At 53.1% G+C, this 23,198-nt stretch overlaps 1 protein-coding gene across 3 annotated transcripts in view; it reads left to right on the top strand.

Annotated features, from left to right (window-relative positions):
- Positions 1–2,298: 2,298 nt before the first annotated feature.
- MSI2 (musashi RNA binding protein 2) overlaps positions 2,299–23,198 on the top strand; it is a 424,558-nt gene continuing 403,658 nt past the window's right edge. For all 3 annotated transcript variants that reach the window (XM_075561554.1, XM_075561553.1, XM_075561555.1), the window contains exons 1-5: positions 2,299–2,412; positions 2,720–2,760; positions 3,092–3,173; positions 3,870–3,954; positions 8,018–8,059. In XM_075561554.1, coding sequence (XP_075417669.1) covers positions 2,351–2,412; positions 2,720–2,760; positions 3,092–3,173; positions 3,870–3,954; positions 8,018–8,059 — 312 coding nt within the window. In that variant the 5' untranslated portion in view covers positions 2,299–2,350. The remainder of the gene's footprint in view (positions 2,413–2,719; positions 2,761–3,091; positions 3,174–3,869; positions 3,955–8,017; positions 8,060–23,198) is intronic.

Genomic DNA, 23,198 nt, shown 5'->3' with positions numbered 1-23,198 from the left:
GGGTAGCTTGGGGACTGCCTCTGGGAACCTGGAGTAAACTGGCCCACTTTGAAAGGCTCTGCTACCTCCAGTGGCCTGCGGTTCTACTGCTGAAAACTCAGCACACAATCCAATGAGCTCTGCTGTCTGTGTTTTGTTCTGGAGAAATAGCACACACAATGACCGTAATAACAACTGGCTCCCCAAGACGCCAGGAGACCCCAGATGGTTCCGGGAAGCAGCTTGGAGTGCCGGGAAATGCTTGGGCTTGTGGTTTCAGGCCTTAAAGGCACTTCTAAAAAGTCTTATTAAATAATGATCCATGACAAACACCACCCACATATATTTGTAAGGAAAGGGGGCTTTTTACAACTTCTGTTCACTTCTACCTTTCACCCCCCCCCCTGCCATGAGGGGTTATCTCCATTTAGGGACAAGGATATTAAGGGTCTTTCATCCAGGGCTCTGGTCGGTGTTTGTTTTTTGCAAAAACTCCACTTTTCTAAGACACACCCACCAGGTTTGGGGTACTGTTTTTGGTGTTGAGTGTACTCTATTGTCTCCTAATCCTATGAAAATTAATGGAAAAGTGTTAACTGGGAATCAATTCATGCTTAACATTAATTTGGGTTTTTGATGAACCACAACTTTATGTTGCTCCTCATGCCACATTAACTCAGTTTACTGTAATAATTTAGAACAATAAAGATAATCATATCCTTATTGTTTTACGGATCCCATAAATTGAATCCAGAATTTGGTCAGCCTGGAATCCGTTGGAGATGCCTGCAGGTCATTGGGGCCAGGACGACAAACAAGGTCTTTGTGAGGTTTCCGGGGCTGGAAGGAACGAGGTCACCACTTATCAAACACCTACTGTGTGCCAGGGCCTGTGCTGCCCTGCCCGCTCTTAGAGGGATGGGGGTGGGGTGGGGTGTCGTCCTGTCTGTAAGCGTTTACTATTCTACTACTTCCCCTGCTGGTGGGGAGTTGGACGTTGTTTCGATGCCATGCTTCTATCACTGTGCAGAAAGTCTGGAGAACTTGAGAGAGCGGAGGGGAAACACACACACACACACACACACACACACACACACACACACACACACACACACACACAGCGAGCGGGCCGGAGAGGGGTTTCTAAGAACCGCCGCTCTCAGTCTTCCCAGAGACGCACCCTGTGCAAAAGTTCCCTTCCAACCCCATTCATTTGACCTTGACACCCACGAGCCCCTTTCTTTATGTATTTTAAACGCCCTAGGATGAACGCGGAGCCCGCTTTTCGGCACTTTCTCGCACTGCCAACCGCGTCCGTTTCTCAAAGTTCCAAAATAACCTCTCCCCGGCACGGCTCCTACCTCTGCCTGCCGGGGAAGGGCGGGGAGCGGCGGCCGACGCGCGGGTGTGCAGGCAGAGCCCGGGAGAACTTGCCCAGCTCCGGGAAAACACGCGCTCGAGGCTGGTGTGGGTGCGGGAGGGTCTCCGTCACCCGGAAAGCCCCGACCGGGGGGCCGCCCGCGCGGCGCTCGGGCTCGGATTTGCTCCCGACGTCCTTGACCTAAATTTCCGCGCCGCGGCTGGAAACAGGGCGCAGAGCCGGGCGGGCGGCGGGTGCCGTCTCCGGATCCCGGAGGCCGCGGCCGGCGAACTTGAATGGAGAGGCTGAGTTAGAGGGGGTGGGGGCGTTTCCTCCTCGCCTCGCGCCCCCCTCCCCCCGCTACCTACCCCACGCCCCGGCCGGCCGGGGGAAGAGCCACCGCCAGCTCTCCGGCGGCCCCCTCCCCCCGCCTCCCTCTGCCCGCCCCGCGCCGCCCATGTGACCCCGAGAAGTCGGGGTACGCTCCCCGCGCGCAGCGCCCCGCCGGCCCACAGGCGGGGCCCCTCGGGCCGCGGGCCTCGCGCCCCGTGTCCCCGTGGGTCCGGCCGCGGGGGGCCGAGTGTGCGCGCGCGGGCGGGCGGGGGCCCGCACCGGGGTGCGTGACGTCACCTGCATTGGTTACACGACGTTCTAGAACTCCGCCCCACGTGCGCCCGGGCGGGGGGGGGGAGGAGATGGGGGTGGGGAGGAGGAGGGGGAGAGGTGGGGATGGGCCGGGGGGGCGGGGACGGGGGGGTGTGCGAGGCCGCCCGGCTGAGCTAAGCCGAGCCCACGTGTGACGGCTCTCGCCGCTGCCCGGGCTCCGCCGCTCGCTCCCTCGCTCCCTCGCTCGCTCGCTCGCTCGCGGAGAGATTCGGAGGCGCCCGGGCGGGGGGGAGGAGGAGGGGGAGGAGGGAGCGGGAGATCTCGGGGCTCGGAGCCGGCCGCCGCTCCGCTCCGATCGCTGTGGGGCTCGGTTTCTTGGGGGTGGGGGGGCGGGGGGGCTCAGCTATGGAGGCAAATGGGAGCCAAGGCACCTCGGGCACCGCCAGCGACTCCCAGCACGACCCCGGGTAAGTTTCCAGCCGCTGCCCGCCGCGCCGCCGCGGGCTCGCTCTCCTTGCAGCGGCGGGGCCGGCGGGGCGCCGAGCCGGGCATCTCCCGCGCCCCCCGCCGCTCCCGCGCGCCCCCCCACTGGAAGTTACACACCTTCGGGCTGCGTTTCGCCGTCACCTTCTCCCCCACCCCACCTCCCGGCTCGCGCTCGCTCGCTCCCCCCCGCGCCCCCCCACCCCGCTTTCCTTTTAGCTTTTGTAAGTTACACGTCAAAATGGCCGATCTGACACCGGTGTTCGCTTCTGTTATGTTTTCTCCCTCTAGTAAAATGTTTATCGGTGGACTGAGCTGGCAGACCTCACCAGGTAAGGGAGGGAGGGGGGGACGCCTGGGTCCCCCCCTTCTTGGTTTCTTTATTGCTCTTTGTTATCCCGGTGTAGGAACCCCCCCCCCCGCCATTGGCTCCCCACTTCTCCTGTGCAAGGTTATTTTTTTAAATAGCAAATCCTTTCTGAGCCCTCTATGCGACCTCTGTTGCCGAATCTCCCCCGCGTGTGCGAGAAAGGCAGAAACAAAACCGAATAACAACAGAAAACTACTTTTGGTTTTTGTCCTTGATCAAAATTTGCATTGCCCCCCCCCTCTCCACACCTCCTCTCTCCCCCCCCACCCCAATCTCCCTTTCTCTCTCCACAGATAGCCTTAGAGACTATTTTAGCAAATTTGGAGAAATTAGAGAATGTATGGTCATGCGAGACCCCACCACGAAACGCTCCAGGTAAACCATTCTCTTCGGAATTTTGCCTATATTTTAGAACAAAGTTTAAGTTTTATATTTGGAGGTGTCTTCGGACGTAGCTGAGCGGGACTCAGGCTTGAGGGTGGTTTCAGATGTCGTTCTGTTCGCGCGCGCCCCCCTCCCCCTTAACCCTAAAGGTTATTGTTAATTGGGACCGAACTCCGGATCCGGAGATGTCCCCGTCTCCTCGTGAAATCGTCTTCCTTACGATGCCTTTTCTCCTCCTTAAAATGACATTTAGATTGATTGACTCCTCCGCGGAGTTTCTGTTTTCCTGTCTGCGCCCCCCATGCCCCCAGTTCCCCAAACTCCAAAGCCCCGTCTTAGAAAGGTGGGCGAAGCTCTCCCGAGTGCGGAGCTTTCTCCGGAATAAAACAAAGCGTTAAGAAAGGGAAGGGGAGGAGGGGGAGAGGAAACTGAGGTGGCGAAAGAGTGGAAACACCAGTATTTACCGAGTTACCTCCCCCACCCCACTCTCCCGTTATCCTTGCTATGTTAGCTGGCTGGGTGGGGGGCTGCAGGCCAGAGGGGAATTAGGGGAGGGACGTAGGAGTGGGGAGGGTCGTGGGGGGGTAACTTTTGCTCCCCGTTCTGCATCAAAGCTCACTCCTTGTTGCTTTTAAGGATGTCACATTGTCTTGTTGTTTATTTTCCTCCCTCTTTGTCTCGTTTCAGAGGCTTCGGGTTCGTCACGTTTGCAGACCCAGCCAGTGTGGATAAAGTATTAGGTCAGCCCCACCATGAGTTAGATTCCAAGACGGTACGTGGTCGCTTGTTGTTGTTGTTGTTTGTTGTTGTCCCCTTTGCAAGAACGGTCTGGGCATTGACAGCCTCATTTAAAGGGACAGCGCCTGCTTTTGCTTCTCGGCTGGGAACTGGGTGCTGTAGGCAGAGCTTGCCGAGTTGGCTCAAAAGTTTACTGTCCTTGCTGGGTTTGGGGTTTGCTCTCCCAGGCCTGCCCCATGGCAGCTTCCGTGCTGCCCTGCGGAGGCTGGGGGGGTGAGGGGGGGCTGGGGGATGGTCCGGCTTGGGGAGGGGCTGTCTTCCCAGCCAAGGACCTTGCGGGGGGGAGGGGGCAGCTCCACCGGAGAGCCAATGCAACTTTTCTTTGTCACCGGAGCATAGCACAGGATGCCAACTGTGGCGGTGGGAATTGGCCTTTGGAAGGCACAGCCTGCTTCATGGTGGTGGGCTGGGGAGGGGCGGGGAGGAGAGGAGGGGGCGCTGGTCTCAGAGCTCCGCAACAGGTCCCTCTTGAGGTGCTTTGGTGAGGAAGGAGTATTTAAGAAGGGAAAGCGCTGGACATTCAGTGGGCGCCTCCAGATGGCGTGAAGTTTATAGATGATAAAGGCCTGAGTTTCACAGTGATACCTTCCCTCCCTCTTTTTTTTCTTTCCCCTTTGTCAGATTTTTAAAATCTGAGTGTGGATACCTCCGTTAAAAAAAAACAAACGTGAAGGTCTCTAACTCTGGAGCAAGCAAGGAGAGTCTCTAGGTAGAGATGAGAAGAGTGATGGACAATAAAATGTAATGGGGGCCAGTTGTCGGGTTTTACTTTGCTCCTGTAGGGGGCTTTGTGAAGCCCCTCCCATCCTTTTGTGTGGATTAGACCCTTCCTGCGGATTTTATTCACCCACTTAAAGCAGGGACCCCCGAGGTGACATTGAGATGTGGTATTGGGTTGCTGGGGAGTTGGTTTGTTTGTGGTTGGGGTGGGGGGACCACCAGGCAAGAGCCAGACTGCAGTTTCAGCTGTCCAGTCCTCACTTGCCCGTGACCTTGGGCAAGTCGCTCTGTGCCTCTGGGCCTCAGTCTCCTCTCCCATCAAATCCAGGAACGGACCCAGGGGCTCTTCTAAGTAAGCCCCGACCAAATCCTGGCCACCTTTTGATGTACTTGAAATGCTCTCGCAGGTTCAACTCCTTTCCCTGATCAAGGGAGTCGGGGGTGTGCACCCCCAAAAACCCATCCCAAGAAGGGGAGGACCAGCCTGCCAGCCAGCCACTCTCTCGGCTGTTTTATGAATTGTGCTGGTCTTGTCCTAGCTTTCGGCCCAGCCTTTTTGCACTGCGAGATAATTTAATATCAGGGTTAATCATCTGTGGGGTGAGAATGATGTCTGAACAATCCCCCCCCTTGTTTTTTGGGGGGCTAGATATTTTAAAAAGCAAGTAAAATGAAAGAAAGGGAAATATTTTGAGATAATTTTAGCAATTTATTTCCTCCCCCTGCCCCTCCCGAGAATAGTATTTGGTTTCTCTGGTGGCTCTTGGGTCACATGCCTCAGTATCAGGTGCAAAGCCTGCAGTTCTCCCCACCCCCCCCCACCCCCAAGTGTGTTTGTAGAAGCGGTTTGGTGGTGATTATTCAGTATAACCTAGCTTTTGACTTTGTTTCAACGTTCAGTGCAGGAGGCAGAAGCGATTGGTTTATTGACATGGAAACGAGGATCTTGTTTACCGTTACCTTAAAAGCTTTGTTTAGGTAACGGCCATTCACACCCAAAATAGTACCCTAGTTTTTTCCTAGAGGATTGTAGCTACAGTAAGTAGAGCTATACCTAACTAACTAATGTTTTAATTTTTGGTAGTGTTCTTCTTCATCTTCTTTATTTTTTAAATTTAAATAGCGTGACAGGGATGTACAAAGGGTTGGGGTTCGCCATTCTTTGACCCTTCCTCTCCCATTTCGGGGGTGTAGGCTTAGTACCCTGAAGAACAAGGCTTGTGGGTTTACACTCAGGCGTGGCTGCCCACAGGACAGCCTCCTGAATTGGCTTTTAATTTTGCGATGTTCATGGCCTCCTGCCCTGCTATTTCCTGGCCTCTTCTACCTGTTCCCTCACCGGTCATGCCACAAAGAAGGTGACTTCCATTGTTTGGCACTTGCTTACTGCACCAAAAACCAAACAAAATAACTTTTTTGGGGGGGAGGGGGTGCTCATAAAAGAGGCACTTGCCACATGTTTGGTCAACAGAATGGAAACTCCACTCCTGTTGTATTTCTCTTGTAGACCACCTCTAGACAGTGCTGTGCACACACCTGTAGATGCAGTCATGTTAATATTTATGGAAGGGTAGTTTCCTAGATCCAAGATTTTTGTCTATTTTGGAAAAAATAATCTCTCATTTCTCAGGTGATGCTCACAGAGAGAAAACATGCTTCAGGCGTTTATGAGGTTTTTAAATTGTCTTAATAAAAGTGGTAAATTCCTGGATGGCGGGCTGGCTGGCTGTCATCCTCGGGGATGGAAGTCTCTGTTTGTTTCCCCACCCCCTCCCAAAGCATCCCTTCCCACACCTCTCCTTTGGCAGAGCTGAAAACAAGGGTCAGATTTATTATTTTTTTTAAAGGGGGGCATTTTAATAGAAGAGCCAGCCCCTACACATGGAAGATACGAGATTTAATTTGCTTACACACACGTAACTTGTATCAATATCCATGCCACTCTCCCAGCTGAATTTTACACAGAGATTTGTGACATTTAAAAATGTAATGAAAACCAACAACGGAAATATATTTTATCCCGTCTCTCCTCACATTATCCATTCAATAACCGCTTTTTGTGCCTTCCTACCAGCCTGACAGATTCAAATGCTCCCGTGGGGTTTTTGTTTGTTTGTGAGTTTTAAAGCCACTCTCTGGTCGAGACTCATGCTCCGAGAGTGTCTGACCTGGAGTGTGGGAGGGTTTCCCATTCAGTTCTTGGTGAGTTAGGAAATATCCTGATTTGCTGAATAGATTCTTTCCCACCCCCTCTCCCTAAAATTATTTTATTTTCAATTTAAATTCCCCCCAGTTTGCATTGCTTTTCTAATTGGGGTTTAGGTTGCCCCGAGATCCACCTGCACAGCAACCCCTTGCCCCCACCCAAATGTAGTGTCGAGGTCCAGGTGCATTTAGCCCCTTCGGTTTTATTCTATTTTGACAGCCGTTGCAAGGAGCCAGCCAGGCTTTAGCTGTGGCACCTGTGAGCCTCTGGATTCATCCTGAAGGCAGCACACCCTGCTGAAATGAGGGAATGAGTTCCGGCAGAGGAGCCCTGGGGGCAGAGTGGTTCCCTGTGGGGCTGCTCACTCTAAGGGCAGTGGTTCGAAACCACCAGCCTCTCCAAAGGAGAAAAGCGAGGCTCTCCTGTGAGGAGTAACAGTCTCCGAAACCCATAGGAACAGTTTCTACCCTGTCGTAGGGGAAGGCTGTGGGTCAGACTTCAGTTAAGTTTGCGTCTGTCCGACCAGCCACCCTGCTGTGTTGGATATCTGAGGGAAGATTTTTGCTGTTGTTGGTTTTTCACTTTTTTTTCTTTCTTCTTTTTGACTCCCCTTCCCCTCTTGTGTTGTCTTTAGTGATCTCTAGGATAAGAAACACCATGCAGTTACCTATTGCTGGAAGATACTTAGATTTAATTTGCAGGTTATGATTGTTTTTTCAATTATAATGATGCTCTCATCTTTCCTCCCAGCCATGCATCACAAATTAGACGTAGGTACCATTTAATATTCAGTGTCTGGAAGAGAAGCCCTTGCCTGAATAAGAACACATGACATCTGGTTTTATTAAGAGCGTCACACATGGAGACACATGGGAGGACACGTCAGAAAGGCTAGCTATGTCACATTTCAGGAGAGACCATTAGACGTCAGATCCAAGTCTAAGGGACTTTTAAATTGCCTGAGGAGTTAACTTTTAAAAAGGAGGGTTTTCTAAGCCTGAGAAATGAGCGATTAACAATTAGGTGATTAATCATAATTTTTTTTCCTCTTTCTCTCTTGAAAGTCTTGCACTGACTCTGATTTTTCCCATTCTCCCCCACTCCCCAACAGATTGATCCCAAAGTTGCATTTCCTCGCCGAGCACAACCCAAGGTAAGTAGGAGAATCAATAACCAGATTTTAGCACTCAGCAATGGTTGCCAAGGGTTTCAAATTTCAAACAGGGGATTGGCAGTGAACCGTTTCAACCTGGTGCACGCTGTTCCTTCAGGATGTCAGCATGTGGCTGTGAAAATCCGAGGGGGGAGCTCGGCAAGATAACCGTGGCTTCTCCGAGTTAGCCGTCCCACGGTGGGTTCTGGGCATCTGCTGGGGGCTGGGACGCTTCTGTCCCTCCCTCCTGGTGGGAGGACCTGGTTCTGTGGCCTGCCATCTTTACGCAAGCTTTCAATTTTCATCCTCCGCATCGGCCGAGGTCGTGTCGGGAAAAGCTGACCGCTTTCTCAGTGACTTTTTTCAGGGGGAGTGTCCCCTTTTGAGGCCTTCCGACTTGGAGTTCATGGAGAGGAGTCCAAGCAAATAACTTGTCCTCTCTTGGGAGAACCTGGTCGGCCTAGACCTGAGAGCAGACGCAGTGGCTGTGTTGGTCTCAGGTTGGGTGGTTGGTTGAATCAGGGCACCCTTAGAACCTACTGCTTATTTGTACAAGTCCTGGCACCCGGACAGGGCGGTTTTGAGAAGGTTGTAACCCTGCAGGAGTGGCACTACAAGGCTTGCTTTAGAGCATTCAGATAGGGCTTCACTTTTCCAGTGTTCTCTGAGCCAGCCCAGCCGTCCCCAGGAGCGCACAGCACCACCAAGTTAATAAGGGTAAGAAATCGAAGGGCTAGGCTTACGTGTGACTTTTTTACTGGGTGGTTCTTCATTCCTCTTCCCTGTAGAACGTTGAAGAGATGCCTGGTCTGCGACTGGTGTGGGCACTGTCTTGGCGAAAGGGGAAAGGTTGAATTCTCACTGGGTCCTCTAGGGCACAGGCGCTTTCCTGGTTTTAAGAAATTCAGTTTGCTTTGAATATAGGCTCCCAGCCACGGGACTTCTCAGTGGTGGGAAAGCGAGGAGGACTGGTTTGCAGATTAACAAAGACAGAGTTGACCACTGCAGAGAGTGGGAGGCCATGGCTGGTACGTGTGTTCGGAACGAGGGCGCTGCTCGTTTGATAGCTGGGTAGACCGAGGCATACAACTGGGCTGAAGAGTCATCTGCAGCCTGGCTCTAGGATGTGTCAGGACCTTTGACTGGTGTGCCCACTCCCAGCCTCTCTTGTGAAGAGAAACCCCTCTCTAAGTAAACAGTGAAATCGTTTACGGCATCTCTCTAGTGTTTAAGCAAATAATAGAAATTAATGAGCCATAGAGGTTAGATGGTTTCTGATCTAAGCACACGTTTCGGGACTGTTTGGATACTCTGAATGTCCCTTTCCAAGCGGCGTGGGCTCCTTCAAGGGTCAGAAAGTGCCTTGGAATTAGCAGTATTTTCCGGGTTTGGTAGAATTGCTCTTCTGTGAAGTGTGACTCTTCAAATTTCCAGGTTAGTCATTTGATCACGCAGAGCTTGCTTGGGTCAGATGATCTTGTGGACGTAGAAGGCATTCCTGATTTGGTCCCACCAGGGGCAGTTATTGGTCCTTCCCTATGCTGTTCTTCCCCCCCCCCTTTTGCTTTTTATAAACAAGCAGTATTTCCCTTAAAAGTACGATGACATTTGGTTTTCCATGGATGCATTCAACTTGAGATTGGGACAGAATGTGTCTCAAACTTCTCCTGACAGGAACCCTCCCCCATCTGCCCCTACCCAGCCCTGAGCTGGTCTTTCTTTGGGGACATTTTCCCTTAGAGGGGCGCTGCATTAAACCAGTTAGGGCAGGACCCCATTCTGTGAACTTCTAGGGGATTTAACGAGAGCGTCTGATCTCTAAGGATCCTTCACTTTCCAAAAAGCATTTCCCATCCGTTATCTTCCTCGGAATCCCAGCTCTGCGCCTTCGGTGGCGTTTGCTGAGGCAGATGGACTTCTCCCGGCCCCGTCTCCTCATCTGAAAGATGGGAGTGATGATGGCAGTCCTTTCCAAGGATGGAGGTGGATGCCGAGAGACCTGGCACGCACGCCGAGGGCCTCGTGACTGCTTCGTCTCCTGGTTTCACCACCACTGCTGGGGTGAAGCCCGCCTGAGAGTCTGCGCGTAGACCAGACTGCGTCTGCGTGAGTTTGGGCCCGGCTGTTTCACTTCCCAGAACGTGGGGCTTTCCCATCTCACAGCATTTTTCTGTGGATTAAGTAGATTAACAAAAGTAAAGGCTAAAAAATGCTTAAGAAATGCCACCTGAGTGTCATCCGAGAAGCTCAGTCGTATTTGTTTGGGCTCAGTCCTATGAGCAAAGATGAGGCTGAATTTTTGATGTGCCAGGCTTGGCTCTAAGGGCTGTAGGTATATTAGATAGTGGTGTGCACCCACCCACTGCCCTCGGGTTGATGCCGACTCACAGCAATCGTCTGGCAGTGCAGAAGTGTTCCCTAGGGTCTCCAAGGGAGGGCCTCTTTATGGGAGCAGCCAGCCTCATTGTTCACCTGTCTGGTGCCTGATGGGATCGACCCACTAACCATGCTGTTAGTAACCCAAATACTTAGCCCACTGCACTACCAGGACTCCTATCCGTACGACTCCAATGTTACAGATGATGAAACTGAGGACAACCCCCCCCCCCCCGGCTCTGGAACTTGGGCCTTTCCTGGTTGTCGTGTGTGTGTGTGTGTGTGTGTGTGTGTGTGTGTGTGTGTTGGGAGGGGGCATCACCTCACTGTGGTCAGGAGGCAGACTCAGAGAGGTCAGCTGGAGGTGAGGAACAGAGGCACAGCCAGACTCTGGGCACTGTTCAGACTTATAATCTCAGGGCCTGTGATTCACCCACCTCTTATGATGTCATCGCATTGTGTGACACTGCCTAGTAGCATCTCTCCATCTGACCCCCCAGGGCCTCCTTTCAGATGGTTCTGGGCTTGCACCACCCCAGTGAGGCAACTGGGTAATTGATGAGCTGTGCGGGCAGGCTTGGGAGCTGGGCAGGGCGGCGGGAAAGGGCCGCCTCCGTCTAGGGTGGTTTTCCAGGAGGATTTGGGCCTGGCGGCAAATAGACTTTCAGGCTAGAGTTCGTGTCGGAGGTGGGAGGGGCGCAGATGCGCCCTCCAGCCTGTGGTGGTGATTCCTTCTTTCTTTCCTTCCCAGAAAACGTGTCTGTGTCCATGTTAGGCTTGCCATGGCAGGGGGAGCTGGGTCTCCTCTCTGCTCGGTGAGGAGCTTGTAAATGATATGTCAGCGTGTGTTTCAGTTAAAATTTTCATCTCTCTTGCTTCCTGCCTGTCCCTCCCTGCTAACACCCGCCAGAGAAATTATTCCGTGGAGGTGTTAGAACAAGACGGGTGGAAAGAAACTGTAACTCAATCCAGAAGAGAATCCTCGGCGGCGGACAACGGGTTTCCTATGAACTCCGTCATGATATTCTTTAATGTCTCATAAATAAAATTCTGTTTTGATCAGCATTTTAATAAGGGGCCAAGGGCAGGGAGGGTTTGGCATGGCTGGTGTTACTCCTCTTTGGGGTGTGAGCACTCTGCCCGAATCCAGAGTCCTGAAATGGGGTCTTATCAACGCGTGGAGGGGTGACTGCTTTGGGGACCAGTGGCCATTCATGAGTGAACTTCATTTTGGTCAGGGGCAGCTGATGGGTCAACTTGGTCTCTTCCTATCTCTCCTCATGACTATTTCATTTTGTAAAATATGTAATAGCACCCCCCTCTCCCGCCAGCCCTGGATCTTCTAAAAAATTAACATGGTTATGCCCCCTGGTGAAGATGACTTAATTTGAAGCCACTGGAAAGGGGAAGATGAGGGGATCAGTCATGTCAAGTTCGCCCTTCTGTCCCTGTGGGCAGAGAGTGTTGCTGTCTGGAAGGATTTTGCTCAGGGGCCCTTCTCTCAGATGGAGACACCCGGAGAGGATATTGCCTGGCGAGACTCCTTTACCCCTTGCAGCAGGAGGGAAGGGCGCCCGAGCTGCCGCCACAGCTGCCTCCTTGTCATCCCGGATGTGACATAGCCTGCACCAGAAGTTCACCTGTTGATCGAAGGGCATGTCCGTCACGTAAGCGAACTCCAGCTCCTTCCGACGGAAGCTGAGTCAACCCTGGGAAGCTCAGCCTTTTCTAGCCTCGTTTTCCTCTGTAAAGTGAGCGTACCCACCTCACAGTATTGTCTTGAAGATGAATGCCAAGTTCTGTGTCTGGCACAAGGTGAAAGCGAAAACTCTAAGCCTTTGGCCATGAAGTGAAGGATTCTGACTCATGGCAACCTCGTGTGTGCAGGTTGACCCACTCCATAGGGTTTTCCTGGCTGGGAAGTTTGGGAAGCAGTTTACCAGGCCTCTCTTCCAAGGCACTTCTGGAAGTGTGTGATGTGCCAGTCTTTCTGTTAGTAGCGGAGTGCGTAAGGAGTGCGTCACTGTGGATACCACATAGGGACTAGCCCCTGCTGGTAGTATTATGATTATGTTAGTTACAAGTACTGGGCTTGGGGTGGAGGTTTGCACAGCTGTTTAAGGTCCTATTCAGCAAGTTCTGCACAAGAGGTTCAGTGAACTTTGTGAAGACAGAACATGTGAAGATCTGTTCTGGTGGTTCTGTTTCTCTCCGTCTAGTTGCCTTGCCCCCTGACATTCTCATCTTTGTTTTATAAAGGTATCATTGACTGTGCTTATACAGGTGGTTTTTTTTCACGGAACACAGTGTGCTGGTATTATTTTTATAGTATGAAATAAAGTGTCCTGGTGGAAAGAGCCTGAGGAAAAAATGTGGTTTGGAATGAAGAACTGTTCATTGGTGAGAGGCATTCAGTAACTTTGTTAAATGAATGGATTCCATCCAGTCGGCTTCCGCACCTTGCAGTGGGGAGCCAGGACAGTCTTGCCGGCTTGCTCCGGGCCATCCCGCTCAGGGGTGGCTGGTTTGAGCTAGAAGCCAGGCTTCCTGGTCTCCACTTACACTCTGACATGGCTCTGGAAAGTTCTCTGCTAAGCACACGTCCCGGTGTGGTGGAGGCCACTCCAGCTCCTTCCACGCCTACCACCTGTTCTGGGGGAGTGGTTTCTTGGCAGCGTCTCAAGGGCGAGGGGTGTGCTCTCAGCATCTGGCCTTGCCTCATGGCTGAGGGTCAAGCCGCCCGAGCGTCTTGCCATCTTGGTTGATCTGCAGCTGTCCTCTTGGCAGCAGTTAATGGGCCCGCGGGTGGGTTTCTCGTTCCCGCAAGGGTGCCACAGAGTGTCTGCAGCCTCTCTCAGCAGCCGGGAGGAACTTGGAGGATTAGGGGCTTAGCTTCTTTCTTCTTGGTGAAGTCAGCAGCAGGTGTCTGCTCACGAGGACAGCCCCTCGTCCTACAAATGTCCTTTTGTGGATCGAGCCTCTGGCACAGGCTTCCATTCTAACGGAGGGCAGCCTCCTGGGACACTGCCCCCCCCTAGTGCCCTGCCCAGGGCCTCGAAAGGGGCGGGAGGCACTCTGGGGAGCTGGCTGCCCACCTCAGCGGGGGGTGGTGAGTGGTCTATTTTGCATTTCTAGGCCTGACCTTCGGCTCAGAGCCTCAATCACACGCAAGGGATGTGTCGTTTCTCATCTCTTTCTTCAAGTTTGATCTGGTGTGCCCAGGAAGGAAGGAACAACCAATGCCAGCCCGCTGCGCCCGAGGCAGTGTGACTCTTGGCAGCCCTGTGTGTTACGGTGTGGATCTGCTTCGCTGGTCACCCTTCCTTGCCTGTCCTCTTCACAGATCGCCAGGCCTTTCTTCTGCGGTGCTACTTAAGGACCTCAGGCCTTTAGCAAGGGCTTACTTAATCGATACTGATTGCTGGCCCCGTGTGGGGGTGCTCAAGCTGGGTGCGGGTCAGGGAGTTCAGTAAACCCTCTGTGGCATGGGATGCCCCTGAGCCAAGGTCGGACTTCTCTGCCCTGGAGGTAAGGTCCTTTAAGAACAGTAGTGTGAGCTGTTCAGCTCGGCTGCCTTTCAGCTGAGCGGCTCCCTTTGTCTGACTAGCTGGCCCACGAAGGGGCCCCACTTCCGCACCACCCTTCCCCGCCGCTCTGCCATTCCAATCCGACTCCTCCTCCAAAGGCCGACTTCGCCGTTACCTATGCCCAGAAACTGCGTGTGCCCTCCGGGGAGTGCCGCTCGTCGGGCGGATTTCCACAGCACTTGACCCTCTCCTTGTGAGCGGCTCAGCCAGCAAGAACATGGATGGGGAGAGGGGTCTTCAAAAAGTTCATGGAAAAAGTGGAACTGGAAGACAAGGAAGTTTTCCCAGGAACCTTTCAAAGCCCCACCTGCTCCATCCCTTTGGTGTGGTGCTGAGCACTCCCTCATTCACACCTTCACTTTTTCACCAGCCATAGGGCAGGCCCTGGGGCAGTCACTGCGGACTGAGATACAGTGCCTTGCCCTCACGGGGTAGGCGGTGGGCAGTCAGCCAGGAGCACTTGGTAGGACACACGCACGATAGAATAACCAGGTAGGAGAGCAAAGCAGGGGAAGAGGGGTGGCGGCGGTGGGTGGGACCCTATCTTTCCGGCTGCCACTTGACTATTTCAATAACTATTTACTGCACTTCTGCTCAGCCCCGGGGATGGTGCGAGGCATTTAGTTCTGAGGTGTGTGGTGATTTAGCTTCATGCCTTATTGCCTCCACTGGATGATAAACTGGGAGGGCACACGCCTATCATTTCAATTAAAGAAATGAGGACCCTACGCTCCTCACACTGCACGCCTCAGACCTCTCGCTGGTGGTTTTGAGATCTCGGAATGGAAAAGGACGAAGGAGACCCAGCCCTTGTCTGCAGATCGAGAGGAGGAGCAGCAGCTGTGATGGGCGGGGCCAAGCACCCGGAGAGAGGGGCAGACCATGGTGACAGGACGGCAGAAAGACCACTGCTTCTCGGGGGAAGTGACCTTTGCCGAGGACCCCAAAGGACAGGCAGGCAGGCAGGCAGCAGTGCAGCATGGGGCTGGGAAGGGGGGCTGGGCAGCTGTGGCCAGGGCTGGGGGAGTGAGTGGAGATGGTTCGGGGTGAGACTTGGGTTGGGGAGGCCTTGGGTGCCTTGTACCAGGGAAGGTGTTGGTGTGTGTGTGTGTGTGTGTGTGTGTGCGCAAAAAGGCGGAAGTGCCCCACAAGGGCTCCTTCCTGGACCAGTGTGGATGCTGGCTCACTGATGGTCTGCGGTTGATGCTGTTTCGTGGAGAAAGAATTTCCCACACTGCACCTGCATCTTACACTTAGTTCCCTGACATCTGGGGAGCGTGGTGGAGTACAAGCAGTGCGGTTTTCTCCTGCCCCTTCTGTCTACTCTCCCTCTTTCTTCCATAACCAGGGACTACTGCATGGGCGTCATTTCAAAGTTCATCCCTGCCTTTGTCTCAGCCTCGCACGTGACCTCACCTTGTGTGGATAATGGGCTGTCATATCCCCATCTGGAAATCGCAGATTGCCTGAGTGACGTCAGAGAGTGGTCTGATCTCTGACATTACGGGCCACCTCTGGCTGAGTGGCTGCCTAGTGCCAAGTGCATTGTTGAATCAGGATCCAGTCTGTCCACGTCGTGTGGACAGCAGTCCAGAGTGGTGTGCCCTCAGCCTGGGACAGGAGCCTTCTTTTCCTCCCTGTCTCTTTCCCTTAGGAGGGGAGATGGTGCTGAGCCTCAGTCCACCTGGCAGGTGACAGGAGCCTGTTTCCCACCTCTTCATTTTCATTCTGAGACTTTGAACTTATGAAAAAGAAAATTCTCCATTCAAAACCATGGCTGCCATTTCTTGTGGCGAGTGGAGTAGAGGAGGTGCGGTGCTCAGCCTCCTTTTACTGCATTGTTTGTATTTCATCCTGGTCCCCATCCTTTGCAGCCATTGGACAAGGTGGAATTGCCCTGGTGGGTTTTGAGACTGTAACTCTTTACAGGAGTAGAAAGTCCCATCTTTCTCCTGAAGAGCAGCCAATGATTTTGAACTGCCCACTTTGTGGATTGCAGCCTCACACATAACCACTGTGCCACCAGGGCGAGTGGGCCCTGATGCACCCTCCCTAAGGCTGATGGATGGAGCAGTGGGGGGAGAGTCAGCAAGTGCCCTGTCAGGGGCTTGGCCTGCTCCTGGGGCCCTGGCTCTTGGGGGGGAGCTAGCAGGCACTCTTTATCTTGAGGGTACTTGGTGGACACTGGGAATGCTTTTCTCTTCCTCCGGTACCAGTGCCTGTGCTCTGGCTCCCTCTAAGAGCACAGTTCCCGGGGAGCACGGAGACCCCGGCCCGTGGTCAGTTCTACGAGTGGCTGACCTGAAACCATCCTGCTCCCTTATTTGTCTCCGACTGTGTCAGGCAAGTTAATGCTAATGGATTCTTTTTTCAGTTTGTTGTCTGGGATGAGTTTCCCCCAAGTGCACGGCATTCGGGGAATGTGTAACTTGTATGGATTTAAAAGATAAATGGGGTTTTTGTGTGCAAAGATCTTATATTTAGGGTTGGGGGCAGCCGAGGAGGGAGAGGTTGGCCAGCCCAGAATCTTCTTTTTAAGAAACCCATTTAGAACTCTAAATCGCTGCTTCTGTTTCAATTACGTGACAATTTCAAGGGTTTCAAAAAATCTAATAAGATGGTCTTGATGAAGAGCCTCAGAAGATGCAGGAGCATCCATTCCTTGGGGAGTGGGGGTGGGGGCCAGGTCAAGAGCTTCTGCTCCCGCTACCTCCGGGCCCTCTTCGGTCTGGGTTTTTACATTTTGATTGTGTTGAAGGTCAGAAATCAGTGTGGGCATGTATTCGGGGCTTCCTCCCAACCGTCCACCGAAATGAATTACGCTCTTTGGGCAGCTGCAGACAGACAGGCCTCTACCGTCCACTCGCTCCTTTTCCTTCTTTTTAGCTGGCAGCTTGTAACCGACTTTCAGAGCAGGGCTTGTGAGGAGACAGAAACTGGAGGGGTGTGGGGAGAGGAAAGAGGGAGCCCCGTTCAAGTTTTATTTTCCTCTCTCTTTTGCCAACACTTTTGATAGTTTCCCCAAGCGCAGACATTTACAATGGGAGCCAGCCCTGGACTGCCCACGGGAACCGAGGCCAGAGAGACCTACTGATGCTGAGTGGCATTAATGAAGTGACCGCTTGGGTGGGGAGGGGGTCGAGGGACGTGGACATGCCAAAAAGAGCGGTTCCCAGGACAAGGGTTCTGCTGGCTGTGGGGGCACCTGAGTTCATGCGTATGTGCCCAAAGGCACGCACGTGTTTTGTTTCTTAACAGGAAAAGTGTACCGTGAGAAACCCTGTTACGTTTGCATCAGTCGGCTGTTCCCCCAGGCTTGAGACACCGCCTTCTGGCTGGGCACCTGCCTGGGCAGGCAGCAGGGCAGGCTACCCTCACCGAGCTCGGTACAGTTGGCACTCTGAAGCTCGGGTGCCATCAATCTTTGCATCTCTGAACGCAATTCTAGCAAGGGAGGGGAGAAAACTTGTGGTGGTGGGGTTTTTTGTTTAAACTTCCCTGCAGATAGGTCGTGGATGGTGTTATCCACGGAACATCGCAACAACTGCTTCTTCACTATTTTAATGCTTGGGGACCGTTTCCATATTTCCATGTTGATCTTTTGCAAGAATTTCCAATTACTTAAAAAAAAAAAGATGCAGCATTTCGGGTGGAGTCTCTGGTTCAAGAGCTGAGAAGCCCGGGTGCAGCTGACCTGCTGGCGGGGCCTGTGGCGGGCCTGCTTGACTGCTGTCGGCGTGCGCCTGACATGAGCTAGGCTCGCTCCCCCCTCTCTCGTTGGGCAGTCTAGAGAGTCACGGCTGTCAGGGCGGGAGAAAAGAGCTGGGGGTTGTGGGAGAGCAGGTGGGAAGCTTGCCTGGTTTTGGCCTCAACCTCCTTCAACTCAGTTCCGTGTGGGTTCAAAGCAAAGACCAGTCGCCGTCGAGCCAAACCAGGAGCCTTAGCATTCTCAGGCCTGGTTTGGCTGAGGTAGATCAGTAGGCCTTTTGTTCTGATGTGCCTCTGCGTGGCTTTGAACCTCCGATTTCTGGGTCAACTGCTCAGTGCACTGACCTTTTATTTACCATCCAGGGGCTCCTCCTTCCCTTGGGGGAGTTTTCAGCTATGTGAAGTTTGTCTCAAAAGGCAAGCTAGAGGAAAACGACTTTGAAGCTCACCTAAGTGAGCAGACAGTCCATATCAGGGCAACAAAGAATCAGACTCGGGAACGCGTGGGAATGTGATTCTCCACCAGGCCTGGTACATGTACATGTTTCCTCTTCTGTTTTCAAAGCAGATAATTGGTTTTAGTTAGAACCTCTGACTTGATTAGGGGGCCCTTAGGAAATTAAAGTGTGTTTGAATTTCACAAGTATAATTTTAATTACACAAATTTTGCATTTTTCACTGGGGAGCGGGGTTCAAACCTTGTTTTCCTTCACTGACAGGGGTAGGAAAGCTGATTATGGCAGGAAGTCTTGCTCCTTGCCTAGCTTGGAAAAGGAAAACAATGCCAGGATTTGGTCATCGGTTCTCCCCTCCTCCCCTGCCCTGCAGCACACCATGTTCAAATTCATGCTCATCCACATTTTAGACTCTCGTGAAAAGTGATTTTTCCTGGGTCCACACAACTACAGAGCTGACTGACATGGGGGTGGGGGCACTCGTTATGAATTTTTCTGCTGCACTTGCTGAAAGAATTCAATTAAAGTTCTTTGAGCCCAAGTCCCGCCTGGGCCACCGGGGCCTGGCGCACTGCCACGTTAGCATGTTGCCGGCGCCTTTATCGCTGGATCATCCTGTTTGCTCAGCGCCCGTGCGCTCGCAGCCTTGGCTCTGGCTGTGCCTTTTAGTGTGACCCCAGCCAATCGGGAGAGGAAGAGCCCTTGGAACGGTGCACCTGCATCTGTTACCTGGGCTCTAAGAGATGTTGGAGTGAGGGCAGTTGGAGACCCAGGGCATCCCGGGAGAGGGACCGATGGTGTGAGGAGGGAGTGACCATTTTCCAGGGCTGTCCGTGACCCCCCTGCGTGTTGGGACAGTGCCGTGTGGGTTTGCAGGCAAGCATGCCCACTTGCACACGTACGCCAGCAAGGCCTTTGAGGAACTGCCTAGAAGCTGGTCCCTAGGGCAATCTGCACCCTTGTTGCAGACAGATGTGGGCATAAGGAGCCCTGGGGGTGGTACTGCAAAGGCCAAGGGCTTGGCTGCTCGCTGAGCAGTTGGTGGTTCAAAGCCACCCAGTGGCTCCAGAGGATCTGACCACCTGGTCCCAGCAAGAGGACAGCCTGGAATGCCCTGCGGCAGTTCCAGTCTGTGATGCAGGGCGGCTGCGTCAGAATCCTTCACAGCAGAGCATCCGGAGGCCACTTTGGGAAGAGCGGGTGCCCTACAGGTCAGGGCTCCCCCATTCCACCCAGGCTCCTCGGGCTTATCCTCTCCCTGGGGTGGTGCTCTGCGACTTTGTGTTTGAGAGCAGAGACTCGGGAACCAGGCTCTCTGTGTGTCCTCGCTCCCTCTGCCACTTACCAGCTGTGTGACCTTCAGCGAATTATCTGAATATCGTGCGCTTTCATTTTGTCATCTGTAAAATGGAGATAATGATAGTGCTTCTTGCCTGGCGTGGTGGCCAGCATGACACGCGTTAACGAGCGAGGTGCTCAGAGCTGGGCCGGCACGGAGTCGGCGTTGTCGGCATGTGGGTTATGGTGTCAGGGTCACTGCCGAGGTCCCTTGGGTAGAAGGGGGATTGTGCGTGTTCGCAGCCTCACAAACGTTGCCTCCCGTGCCTTTTCGCTGCCGTTGCGTGGTATTTGGTGGATACCAGAGGGGCGCCATGCGACTCGCATTCAGAGCCACGTGGCCGGCTGCCATCAGTGTCAGACCACCCCAAAGCAAGGTAAGCACAGGATTATTTGTGCTTCCTTTACTGCTCACTGCCATCTGGTTGATCCGATGCCTAGGGACCTTGTAGGTCAGGGTAGAACTGTCCCTGTGGGTTTCTAAGACTGTCACTCTTTAGAGGAGTAGAATGCCTTTCTTCCACAGAGCTTCTGAGCCGGTTGGACCTAGCAACCCAATGCTGACCCCAGTTTTTCCTTTTTTGTTTTTACGATCCACGATTCTGCTTTTAGATGTAGCTGATCCCTGTCTCTCTCCCACCCCCATGCCACCGTTCTGCAGAATCAAAGCCTCTTTGCATATTTATGATGCTTACAGGGACAGAGGACCTTGAATGCAAGGTAAGCATGGGTGTACTTGTGCTTATGTATGGATCTGCAACGAGCAATTTCACATGCTCTGGTGGAAAACATGTGCGATTGCTAAGTAAGCACCAGTAAGCCTGTGCTTACCTTGTTTATGGGATAATCTGCCCCGTCCACCATCTTTGAGCCGGGCAGGGTTATTTCCAACTGTACTGGTCCAGAGATGGGGTTGCTATGCAACGCCCAGGCGGCCCTGTTTTCTAGGGGGGAGATTAAGTTTCTAGACGGGTGAGTTTTTCTTATGTTGGCTATCATCCAGGTCCACCCCAGGTTACAAAGTGGGGCCCATTCCAGCTGGGCTGAAGGAGAGCCGGTTCGCAGCCCTGGTTGGGAAAAGTGAGGGAAGAGAGTGGGGATGGAATGAGGCCATGCAGGGAAAGCACTTGCTGGAGCGTGGACACTTGCAGTGTGAACGCCTTCCGCTGGAGAAGGGAAAGGATACAAAGTGTTCTTTTCTCGCTGCTGAGATGTGTGGAAGTTGATGATCTTTTGGCAGCAGAACTGGGAAAAGCAGACATCGGAAGGCGGTTGTGGGCGAAGGGGTGAAGGTGGGGTTGTTTATAGCCTTAACCTGTATTCCCCCCTCCCAAAACCTTTCCATTGTGACCTATATTCCCCCCTCCAAAAACCTTTTCATTGTGACATTGGGGAAGGTTTACAGAGCAGATGAGTTCCCCATTCAACAATTCATACGCGTTTTGTTTCATCTCATTGATTACAATCCTCACCTTCACCACACTTCCTCCCTGGGCTTCCTGAAGTTTCCTTCCCTCCTAAAGTTGCTCAGCGGTGTCCTGGGGTCAGTGCTAACCCTCTGATCTCGGAAGATGTGTACACCTCCCTAGTGTTCTTCACTCCCTTAAAAGCCTGTTTACCGGTTGGCTGAAAATTGAGCCTTGGAAGTGAGTAATTTCCAGACCTGCAGGGTGACTAAGAGCCTGGCGGTTCTGACCAGTAAGCCTGATCTTGTTAGTGATGTTGAGCTTTGTTGCGCATCCTTCTCCCACCCTACCCAGGACTTTGTGATGTGTGATCCCTTTCACACGGGCACCACCGAGGCCCTTGTGATCTCCGGACCCTGGAGACTGCTATGACTGCTCTTAGTTCACCGGACTCACTGCTCCCATGTGCCTTTAATTTTCTTCCCTCTCCTCTTTTCCGGTCACAGAGACACCAATAGTAGCACCTTAGATGGCTGCTCAGGAGCTTCTAAGACCCCAGCCACTAGCCACTTACCTATGATGTGAATGTTATCGTTGTGAACTCTGTTATGCCCCGAGACCACGGACCTGAGTGGGCCCCCAGGCCCACTGTATGTCTCATTGCACTCATGGAGGTGCTTGCAGCCAATCAAATGGACAGACGTGCGCGTGCGTCCTCTGTCACACGTGTATCCATTTCTGGGTTTGCTCCCACTCTCCTTCCCACACCCATTCAGCCGGCGTGTCTGTCCTTGGAGCTGTTCGTCGGCCCCTATCCCTGCAGGACTGTGTTCATAACTGTAGTCCTCTCTGTTGCCTTTGACCCTCACGCTCTTCCTGGCATCCCCCTGGACTTCATCTCCCCCAGCCTGAATTTCCCTGGCTGGGAAAGTGAGGTGATTTTTCAGGAACCTTCGATGGCGTCCACAAATGTTTGTTCCTTCGTCACTCGATGGCCATGGCAGCAAAGACTGGATGCATGGTCGAAGAGATGCGGGAGAAGTCTCGGATGGAAGGACGGCGTCCTTCTTAGGAAGAGTGAAAGACACCAGCTATGAGGGACAGTGGTGAGGGAGGCAGCTGGGATGGAGGGTAAACGTTTCTTCTCTGGAGAACCGGCTGCTGGCATGTTCCGGGGACATGAATAGTCTCCATCATGTCAATGGGAATATGTGTGGCAGAACACCAGGAGACAGCCCCATTCCCCACTTATCGGGCAGGTCCTGGATGGACCTTCAGAAGTAGACTGTCAGGGCTGGAATATATCCACAGCCTGAATGTCCAGGTCTCCTTGCTGATGTCCAAGGGCATCTCCTCCACTTCCTGCCTGCTGGGTGGAATTCACCAGGTGTTGCTAGCAATGCCATGCCAGCTTACAGTGACAAACGGCTTTGGGGCGAGGGGATGGGCACATGTGACGGTTGGTGCTGAAAGAGGTGGGGGAGACTGTGGAAAAGGCATGGAGAAGGGGTGGCTGGGAGGAGAGAGAGAGCAGCAGATTACATTGACTAATTATAGGAAAAAGCCATATTTGCTGCTCCATTAAGTGATCGCTAGGTTATGAAGCCATTTACTGTAATTAATGCAGAAACAGCAAATAAGGGATGGGCTTGGAGTTGGAGGGTCTCTGGGCTCCCCCTCCCCTGTGGCTCTTCACTGCCCCCCCTGCCATCTTCCTTTGGGGAAAGGAGTCTTGGGGACGCCCCCTGACCTGAAGGGTTGTGGTGTTGGGTTGGCTACCAGTTGCCCACTGATTTAGCTCGACAGAGGGGTCACTCTCCAGTCTTCTCTGGGATCTTCCGTGTGTGTGTGTGGGGGGGAGGGGGGAGGTTGTCGAGGGGCCGAGGGAGGAGGCCACCATTGCTATTCTTGCCACCTCGGTTTCATTTCCAGGCATGGAAGTGGCAGGGTGTGCATCCGAGCCCATGGCAGGTGGGCCGCGCGGACTTGTGATTATTTTCCTTGATGCTCACTTGTTCGAATCAGCGGGGCTCTTAATTTTCCAGATGAAGTAAAAAGAAAATTGGTGGCGCCCCTCCCGCCCGGGTGTCTTCATCCGAGGGTTCTGAGCACGGCTTGGCCTCGGAGGAGTAATATTAATTAGGAGTCTGTTGACTCTGAGCTTGCTTGATGAGGGAACTTGGCCTGTCGGACTCGCCTCTGGTTTGAGAATGTTTCTGGGTGGCAAGACCAGAGGGAGACCTGGGGCCAGGGCGAGGGGCTGGGCCTG

Source organism: Tenrec ecaudatus, chromosome 10 (genome assembly GCF_050624435.1).
Source record: "Tenrec ecaudatus isolate mTenEca1 chromosome 10, mTenEca1.hap1, whole genome shotgun sequence".
Lineage (NCBI taxonomy): Eukaryota > Metazoa > Chordata > Mammalia > Afrosoricida > Tenrecidae > Tenrec > Tenrec ecaudatus.
Note: the sequence above shows the minus strand (reverse complement) of the source record. Positions and strands in the feature narration are given on the sequence as shown.